Consider the following 10,141-nt stretch of genomic DNA (forward strand, 5'->3'; position numbering starts at 1 on the left):
CTTCACCCCGGTGCGCATTACTGCTCACTTATCATGGCTCTGCAGATCCTCAGCTGCCTGCTGACTACAGCTCTGGCTTCTCTGGCAGGAGTATCTACCAGGGCTTTTATAGGGTGATGCACTGTGCAAGCAAAAGTTAGTGTTTAAACAAATTTGCATTTTTACCACAGCAGAACTTAAAATAGCCTACATTGGAGAGAGTGAGAGTCCTGGATGGCTTTTTAGCCTGTCTCAGCACCTGGCTTTTTTTTAAATTGGAAGTACTGGGGTTTTAACTCAGGGCCTCATGCTGCCAGCCCTGGCATCTGGTTTCAAATTAGAACTCAGAAGCCCAAACTGCTGGTGATCCATCTTCTTATCCTCAGAACTTCCATTTGGATTGAAGAGGATATTACTTCCCTACAGGCAGTTGGTTGGTTGGGACATAGTCAAGTTGGCACCTACTAATAATACAATACATAACTTAAAATTCCTTCTCTATATTCCAGAATTAACTGGCTAAAGGAGTAGTAAGGAGCTGTTTATGTATCTGGTCTTGATTTTTGAAGAAGACACTTGCCTTTCCCCATTTTCCTTAGGTTGATCAGAGATTTCAGTTTGACTACCTAGGACAAGCCCAATCATTTAGGTGGCAGTGGGGCACAGGCACAGTGAGCTACCAGGGAGTTGTCTGGGCACAAGATGACACACAAAATTGTGAGAGGGGGGAGCTCTAGCTGGCTTCCCAGGTGGCCATGGGCAGGTGGCTCCCCTTTCTGTGCCAGGGTCCTTCCCAGCTGTGCCCCTCTCTCTCAGGGCTGTTGATAGTAACTGAGATACTAAATGTAAAGTGTTCAAACTTCCTACAAAGAAAGGTGCTATGTAAATACTGTTATTATTGCTATTGTGATGATGATTACCATATGCATACACGCTGGAGTTTTCTATAATTAAGTGCTGGGTGTATAATTTTTAACTCCCTACCAAGTTGTAGTGAATGGCAGTTCCATTCTGGTGCTGGGAACACAAGTGCCTAGAGTGAGGATGACTTTAAGAGTTCCTGGGCTGATGTGTCCTACTCTTTTCCCTACCCTTCCTTCTGGCTCCACATTTCTTCTTGCCCTTGTCCCTGGGGTGGGGTGGGGGGCTGATGATGTGGCCCATACTCCCTGTCACTCCCCTCTTTACTCTGTCAGGACAACACTCGGATCTCCTCAGCTGGGTGCCTGGGGGAGCTGTGTGCCTTTTTGACAGAAGAGGAGCTCAGTGCCGTCCTTCAGCAGTGCTTGCTGGGTAGGTCTCTTATGCATAGGAAATCTCCCCTCAGATTTGGCCTCTTTGCCCTGGGAGTGAATTCCCGGACCCCTGTGTCCCTTCCCCTCAGAGGATTTTAAAGTCCCTGTACCACTTCTGCTTTGGGAATTCAGTTGCTAAAACAGACTCCAGTTTCCAGAGCTTCTGTAGCCGTGAGTGTCACTGCTCTAAGAACAGCCACAAACCAGGAGTGGTTTGTGAGAGACTTCTCTGTAGGACCCTCCTGCCACAAAAAAGGAAAGGTGCACAGTGTGGCTTGGGGTTTTTTCCACTGTGTCCTGAGTCTGCACCCTGGTCTTGGGGGGAACGGGAGGAAGGTCTCTGGATTTCATGGGTGGGGTGTGCTGTGAAGTGCAACTTGACCCTGTAAATATTCTTCCATCCAGCTGATGTGTCTGGCATTGACTGGATGGTTCGGCATGGCCGGAGCCTGGCACTGTCTGTGGCTGTGAACGTGGCTCCCAGCAGACTCTGCACAGGCAGATACAGCGCTGAGGTTCAGGACATGATCCTCAGCAATGCTGTGGCAGACAGGGTAAGGCCTTCAGAGAGCCATGCTGTCCTTCCCCTGTCCCAGATAGACCTCTACAGCCACCACCTTGCTGCACACAGGGGAATTCCCCATCTGGGTGGTCCAAGCCTGGGTTCTAGTTTTACCTTGACTAGGTCCTGGGACCAGTGATTAATCCTTTTGGGCTCTGATTTTATCAGCTAAACAATGTAGTCCTTGGGTTGGAGGTATAGATGTCCTCTCTTGGCCAGGTCTCTGATCCTTATTCCTTGGAACCAGTAACTTTGTTCCTCAGCCCAACCACCAGGGAATGAGGAACCTTTGATATGAAGTAGTGCAGGATGAGAGGGTGATGAAGGGTCATGGAAGTTCATGGGGAATGAGTCTCCCATGGCTCTGCTGCTCCAAGGAGGGAGAGGGATGCTTTCATCTGTCTAGCTTGTTCCATATTCCACAGATCCCCATTGCAGTGAGTGGAGTCCGGGGCATGGGCTTCCTGATGAAGTACCACATCGAGACAGGAGGTGGACAGTTGCCACCCAGACTCTCCAGCCTGTTCATTAAGGTGAGTGGAGGCAGGGACCATGTGTGATCCCCAAGCCTGGCTTTGTGAGAAGGCCCCAGAACCAGAGCTCACTGGAAATGCACCTTTGGCTGGTTGGATTCCAGCTCTCCATGGATGGCCTTCAGGAGGTTTCTGGACCCTTGGGAATGCAGGGCAAAGTATTTCTGTGTCTGTTTTTCTTGGGCTGAGTGTCTAACTTTTGATCAGATTCTTAGGTAGACCTGTGACCCCAAATTAAGTTAAGAACCACTGTTTTGGGTATTTTTTCTAGACACCCTGATTTTGTAAAATTAGAGGCGGAGCTGGGTTCAAACGCTCTCTTTGTTTATATATTTTTGTAAATTTGAGACAAGTTCTCACAGAGCCCAGGCCAATCCCAAATTCATGATCCTTCCTTGGCCACCCAGTTGCTGGGATTATAGGAGTGCACCACCATATCTGATTAGGCTTGAATCTTAATAAATCTCTCCTGCCTCCCTTAGCTGGTATGGAACTTATTAGTGCGATTAATGTGTCAGTTTCAGGCTCTAATAAGAAAAGCCAGGGGATCTGACAATGGGACTCCCACTGCCTGTGTGATGGAGCTTACTTGTCAAACATTAATGTGCACAGAAATCAGAACTAGAGTCTTCACTTTAATGGGATGGGGCCATGCTGTAGATTCTGCCTTTGTGACCCACAACTAGGCAATTCCAGTGTGCTGTGCTTGGTCTTTGCTGAGTAATGAGGTTCAAAAGGGACCTTCCCCTCCACCCCCACAGACACCCAAAACCTGAGTTTCCAGGGAGCCTGATTAAATTGGGCCTGTGTGTGATGGCATCAGCTTGCATTTACTCATTCACTCAGCATTTATTTACTGAGTACCCAATGTGCTAAACCCTAAAGGAGTGGAGATGAATAAGGCAGGCAAGCCCTGGAGCTCAGGGGGAGGGCCCTAATTTAGATAGGATTGTCAAGGGAGACATTTGGAGGGATGAGAAAGAACCAGCTGAGTAAGGATTCTGTAGCAAGCATGTCCCAGGCAGTGGGACCAGGTGGAGCAGAGACCTGGGCAGAAAGGAGTGTGGCTTATTTGAGGAAGTGAAAACTGTGTGGGCCAGGTGTAGTAAACCAAAGGGAGAGTGGTACCAGATAAGATGCTGTGGCATCCGAAGGGAGCAGTGGGCTCAATGTTGATGAAGGGAGAGTGTTGGGGGTGGGAATCTGAAGCAGACTGGAGGTATCTGTCTGTGTTCTTCTCACAGTGTCTTCAGAACCCATCCAGTGACATCAGGCTGGTGGCTGAGAAGATGATCTGGTGGGCAAATAAGGACCCACTGCCTCCCCTAGAGCCCCAGGCAATTAAGCCTATCCTGAAGGCTCTTCTTGACAATACCAAGGATAAGAACACTGTTGTGAGGGCCTACAGTGACCAGGCAATCATCAACCTGCTCAAGATGAGGCAGGGCGAGGAACTGTTTCAGGTAGGAGCCTGGGCCTGGAGTGCCCTGCAGGGTATGCTGTGGACATTTGTCCTGTTGCTCTTCTGCACATTAGTATATAAGCACCATTCTCTTCTCTGCTGCCACATATGTGTTAGCTGTCACGAGCAGATTGAGACTCAGGTGACTGGCCTAGTGTCTGAAAACACAATGCCTGAAGTTTTCAGACTTCTTCAATCAGCAGAACCTTTCAAAAGAAAGCTCCCATGACACCCAGACATGTGCCACAGATCCTAGCAGAGCTGTCTCATTGACACCAAGAGCCCTGTGCCCTTCGCCCCTGTTCCCAACAGCCTTTAAAGCACTGAAAACTGCTACTTGAACTCCCTCAGCTTAGGAAAAACATGGCAAGATTTTTCTCTTGGTTTTCCTTTGAACCATCTGATTCCCTTGCTTTGCCAAATTCCACTTCAGTACTTCTCATTCTGAGTTTAGTATCTGTCTTTGTCTGGGGAGGCTGAAACTGTATTTTCTGACTGTCTCTTCTCATACCCATCCTTCCCCACAGTCCCTCTCCAAGATCCTGGATGTGGCCAGTTTGGAGGCACTGAATGAGTGCAACCGAAGGTCCCTAAAGAAGCTGGCCAGTCAGGCCGACTCCACGGAGCAGGTGGATGACACCATTCTGACGTGATAGGCTGGGCCCTGCTGCAGCCATTCAGCTCCACATCTTTGTTCACTTGTTTTCATTTTTGAAAATATGTTTGTTCTGATGGGGAGCTTAGAAGATGGCATTCCCAGAAAATATTTTAATATATCAACTGACCACAGCCAAAGCCTTAATTCAAACCCACACACAACTGAAAATTGCCTCCTCCATCTCCCACCCCTTTCTTTGGAGAAGAGAAGGAAAAGCACACATAAGCCTCAGCCTGGGGGCTGGCCATCTAGCTCAGTGTGGCTGGGTCTGGGACAAGGAGGATTGAAGTTCGGGTTCCTCTTTTCTTGTACTTGCGCTCTGGATGAAGAGCTCGCACCACCCACCTTTGCCTAAATCCTGAGAGGGGCACGGGACTATAGTTCTGCTGGCATGGTGTGTCTTGGCTTGGCTTTTCAATTTTGTGTGGCCTGATTGGATCTGACCAGTCAGGTGAAAGTAATACTCACCCAGCTCTGGCAGTTCCAGGTCAGGGAAAGGTGTAGGTTTACATGCAGGCCGTTTGAAGGAGGAATGTTTAATAAAGGCTTTGATTTAATCTTGATAGAAGCAGATTTTTTTTTATTACCTAAAAAACATCCATTAAACATAAGAGCTTCCTACAGCAGGAGTAAGGGAAGGTTTGCAACTGTTTTTATATGTATGGGCAGTTCTCTGGTTTCTGGGCACCCCTCTCCTGCTTTCAGAAGTTTTACCCATCCCTGTAGACTTCTCTGTCCTGAGGTCATGCAGCCAGGCCTGGGACCTCTCTCAGTGTTGGGAAGGCAGGGGCTGAATTAGCCACTTCCAGGCTCTGTCCTGACATGGAAGGTAGGGAACTTCTGGTGGTCAAGCTGTAGAGAAACCCATTCACTGTAGAGCAATGTTGCTTCAGTCCAAGGACTTGGAAGAGGAAACCAGAGTTGCAGTTCAGCATCTGCCTTCTTTATGAATGACTTCCTTCCTCCTGATTCTTAGAAGGCTGTGACACGTGTCCTGTGTGATGGAGTACACCCCAGTGGGCTCTAGTGACGAAAGTTTTTCTGGTCTGTTTCCCTGATTACAATGTGGAACAAACCTTTATCAAAATTTCTGGCCAGAGAAAGGAAGATAAACAAAAACTGGTGGTAGTGAACTCACTTTGTAAAAGGTGTAAAATGCTGTACCAAAAAAAGCAAGCCTTTGCTTATTAATAATGCAGCAGAGGTAGAAAGGAGACTTGTGACTCAACACTTGTGATACGTAAGACAAGGTGACCTCTAAGATGCTTCTGATGAAATCCTTGCTTTCTGTGCCTGGGCTTTGTATGTCACACTGGCTTCCTATTGTCTTGCAGCAGACCTGGTCTCAGCTGGCTCCAGGTAATTGTAGAATCCCAGGGTTAGAAGGGACCTTGAGAGGTCAGTTGAGTTGGTTTCCATAGCCAGGCAGCCAGTGGTTTCAGTTTTTTGTAGCTATGGTAACTGTTCCTTACTTCTGGGATTCAGATGGTCATCAGTGTCCTCCCAGCTGCTTAGGGCATCTGTCCAGCAAGCTGTCTGCCTATGTGGTCACCTCTCCAGGTAGTGAAGAGTTTCCACCTCTGCTGGGCCCCATAGGTCATCTTCAGTGTTTCCTCCAGGGTCTTAGGTTAGACATTTAATCCACCTCTGGCTTTTAGTCATCAGTCTACAACTGAGGTCTACATATGGCAGCTCAGTGGAAGACAGTAAGCAAAATCCAAAGGAAAAACACCAGCTTCCAGTTCCAGAAACTGGAGGAGGATGAGATCTCTGTGTTCAGAATAGATGGCTGGAGGTTGATTCACAGACAGAGATGACTCAAAGGCTCCTGGAGCATGCTGAATTGCATTCTCTGAGTCTGCAAGGAGGGTGCAGGCTCCCAGGAAGCCAGCAGCAAAGGGCTATCACAGAATGACAGTAGAGCAGGCAGAATGGACCTTGTCAGCCTGGGGTCATAGCAGACCTGGAAACAGCTCAGGCCAATCTTGGAGGAAGTGGAATTTGGTAGCAGAGAAGCAAAAAGCTGTTTGTCCTGGTGGCTCCCAATGCTGTTTAGCCTTGGGCAAGTCATCTAACCTCTTTGGGCTTTGTTTTCTCATCTGTAAAAAAAGGAATATGGAATAGAAGCTCTAAAAATCGATTATTCTCATTTACCTTTTAGGTGTAATTAGTGGTAATTGTAATAAAACATTTGACATCTTTTTATTTAATCCTCTCAAGCATTCTATAAAGCAGGTTCTCTTGTTAATATTTTTCCAGAGGAGGAAATTGAGGCACAGAGGTCACTTGGTCAGGGACATATGGCTAATAAATGGCAGTCTGTCCCCAGAGGTTACTGTTAGCCTTTCTCTCACCTCTTCTGTGCTGGTGGGTTAGGTGTAAGCATTTTTCATCCTTTAGAACAATGCCTCCAGACCTTTCCTGTCTTGGCACTCACAGGAAACAAAAATGTACATAGAGCACTCTGGGTAAAGAGATGAGCCAGCTCCATATGAATGGCCTAGGAGCTCTACCACCCCAAGCCCCACCCAGCTGCCCTGCAGGGACACTGGCCGGGGAAGACTTTAGAGAAGACAAGTTGTTCTCGAAGACCTTTCTGTTCCCATGTGTCTGAAAGTCAGTGGAGAATGGTCACTGACAGAATAGTCAGAGAAAGCTGTCTAAATTGAGCATTCAATTCCCAACCTTTCAACTAATTTAGAGCCTCTGGAATCATGGGCATCAAGGTGCTTCTACAGTATGGGTTAGGTAGTGTGACATGGTTCAGACATTCCTTTGAATCAAACTTGCAGGTAAGTTCTCCATCCACACTGCACTCCTAGAGGACTTACAGAGGCACAGGAAAGGGTGGGGCTGATACAATTTTGGAAGCAATGATTTGGAAACTGCATATATTTTAGAGGCACTGGAGTTGAACTCAGGGCCTCAGGCTTGCTAGGTAGATGCTCTGCCACTTGAGCCACTCCGCCAACCTCTTTTTGTGTCTGGTATTTTCAGGATAGGGTGTCACAAACTGTTTGTCCTGGCTGGCTTCTAACCATGATCCTCCTGATCTCTGCTTCCCAATTAGCTGGGATTATAGGCATGAGCCACCAGCACCCAGCTGGAGACCGGATTTCTCTGAGAATTTAGGGATGTTTTTTCTAAGTATAGAAGGCTTCAAGCCTTTCTAAATTAGAACAATAAGGAAAAGTAGAAGCTAGTTCTTTTGTGTGTGTGCTGGACATGGAGCCCAGGGTCTTGTGAGTGCTAGCCAAGTGCTTACACTGAGCTACGTCCCCAGCCCTGGAAGTAGTCTTAACTTAGAAGTCTAGGTTCTAACATACTTGAAAATGTAGATACTGTGTGACTTCAGAGTAATGGTATAGTGGAGCCACAAGGTCTTTGAAGTTAGATTTGAACCCAAAGTGTTGCTTGATACCTCAGTTCTGTGACCGAGGCCATGTTCCTCAGCATGCCTCCTCTGTACATTGTAGTGCTTCACAGGATTGTCACCTGAATGGAGTAACACAGTGCGCTCTGCACAGGCCAGTCACACAGGAGGTTCTCATCTGTGGATGGTGTAAAATACGGGATTTCAGGAAAAACAGGCACCTTTCACCACATAAGGTGTGTCACAGTACAGTGCTCTCACATCTCCCCAGATGTATTGTCAACTTCATGGAGCTCCAAAAGCTACCAGCAAAATCAGATTTTTGGAAGACTAATGATGGTAACTGTGTATGATGATCCAAAACAGTGAAGGAGGTGTCGGCACATGGAAGGGTCTCCACTGGGCATGGGCAGAAGGCACTTGCTTCAGCCACTTCCCACATAGTCCTCCCTATTTTAGGACATGTAGAGCTGAGGCACAGACAGAAAGCATCGCTAAGGTCACGTAGTCAATTGGCAGAACTGGGAAAAGACCAGTTCTTAATTCCCTGGTCACCAAGCCCCAGCCATTCTATAAAAATAATTTGGGAGGTGAATTTAACCAAAGAAATGAATCAGGTTCTTGGCACTGGGTTTCAGTTTCCATAAGAGTTAGAGCCCCGATTGCTTCATTGGGTGGTTCTGAGCTGCTCTTGGGTTCTATTAGGAGGGTTAGGAAGGTTCCTCCTGTCTGCAGAGTGGAAGTGGAGTGTGACATTAACAAAGTTGAGGAAACTGGAAAAACTGGCCCAAGGAGTTGCTGTGGTGGAATTTCTAGGTGAGATCTTTCTGAGGGTGCCCAAGCAGAATACCCCAGGTCCCTTCTGGTGCCACTCTGAGACACTCTGTATTGTGAAATGGCAGCCAGCCTGGTCACAGATAGAGAGTGCTTAGAAGTCCCTCAGAGTTGGGTCTCACACTCCCATGAATGTGATAGTCCTTACCACTTGAGTCTCACATGCAGGTGGGAAGTTGGGGTACAGTATTATCTGATCCAGCTTTCTCAAACAATTTGGTCTCAGTACCCCTTTATACTTAGAAATTATTGAGGATTACTATTGACATTTGCCGTCCTAGAAATCTCAACCAAAGAATTATTAAAAAATAATATGTATGCCTGTAATCCCAGCACTCAGGAAGCTGAGACAGGAGGATCATGAGTTTTGAGGTCATCTTGGGCTACACAGAAAAACAAGATAACCTTCACGATCGCTGGCATAAGTAACCATAACATAAAATGCTTCCAAAACAAAAACCCTGTTAGTGAAGAGGTCTTGTTTGGCATTTTTGTGAGACTAATGTCTAGATTCTCATGTCTATGCCTGCATTCAATCTTAAGATATCACACGTCCCATAAGCATTAGAAAATGCAGTACTTGAAAACAAGTGAGAGTGAACAGTCAAACATGTTTATGAAAGTGTTTTTACTTTGCAGAGTCTTTGAAAGGGGTGCTAGGGAATCCTGAGGTCTTCCAGACCACATCTGGAAAACCAATGATCTAATCCACAAGAAAGGGATAGAATCCTACTGAATGGTTTGGAAGTCCAGGGAGGGGGAAGTTGAGCATGACTTAGAGAACCCCCAGATTTGTCCCACACCCCACAGAAATTCAAGAGGGCTCAATTAGATTATTGTTGACATTCTTTCTAACTCATACAGTTCTACATGTGGCTTCACTTTATTCTTGAATGACTGGGGATCAAACCAAGGCCTTGTACATGCAAAGCACTGAGCTACATCTCCAGTCCCCCACACACCTTTTTGAGGTAGGGTTTTGCTATGTAGCCCAGGCTGGACTTGAACTCACAGGCTTCTGAGTGTTGAGATTACAGGTGTGCACTACTGTGTCCAGCTTCTGGCTTTAATTCAACAGGTGGATACCACATACCTACTGTAGGGTAAGTTCCCAGAGAATACAAAGTTGAAAAGATGTCCTTGCAGTCACAGAATTTATGTTTACTTGGTTTCTGGGGGCCATGTTGGTACAGCAAGGCCCACTGCCAAGTCTCTTGAAATGGCCTCAAGCTTGCAGGTATGGGAGAAGGGCCAATTTCCACTTCCATCTGAGGGGTCAGATGCAGTCCATGGTTCCTGCCCTCTGGGACCAGTATGTTGAATGGTACCCCATTTGGCATTTAAGGTCCCTGTCATCCTGTCCACCTACCTGCCTTCTATAAATTGATTCACTCCCTGCTTCTACCTCCTTGTATGATCACGGCCTATGTCCCTAGCACTCAGCT

At 46.9% G+C, this 10,141-nt stretch overlaps 1 protein-coding gene across 1 annotated transcript in view; it reads left to right on the top strand.

The window, feature by feature from the left end:
- Positions 1-5,046, top strand: part of Gcn1 (GCN1 activator of EIF2AK4) — a 58,886-nt gene extending 53,840 nt beyond the window's left edge. The window contains exons 54-58 of the mRNA XM_020179078.2: positions 1,176-1,272; positions 1,680-1,828; positions 2,262-2,369; positions 3,614-3,832; positions 4,359-5,046. Coding sequence (XP_020034667.2) covers positions 1,176-1,272; positions 1,680-1,828; positions 2,262-2,369; positions 3,614-3,832; positions 4,359-4,484 — 699 coding nt within the window. The 3' untranslated portion in view covers positions 4,485-5,046. The remainder of the gene's footprint in view (positions 1-1,175; positions 1,273-1,679; positions 1,829-2,261; positions 2,370-3,613; positions 3,833-4,358) is intronic.
- The last annotated feature ends 5,095 nt before the right edge of the window (positions 5,047-10,141 follow it).

The sequence above is a fragment of the Castor canadensis genome, chromosome 18 (assembly GCF_047511655.1).
Source record: "Castor canadensis chromosome 18, mCasCan1.hap1v2, whole genome shotgun sequence".
Taxonomy (NCBI): Eukaryota; Metazoa; Chordata; class Mammalia; order Rodentia; family Castoridae; genus Castor; species Castor canadensis.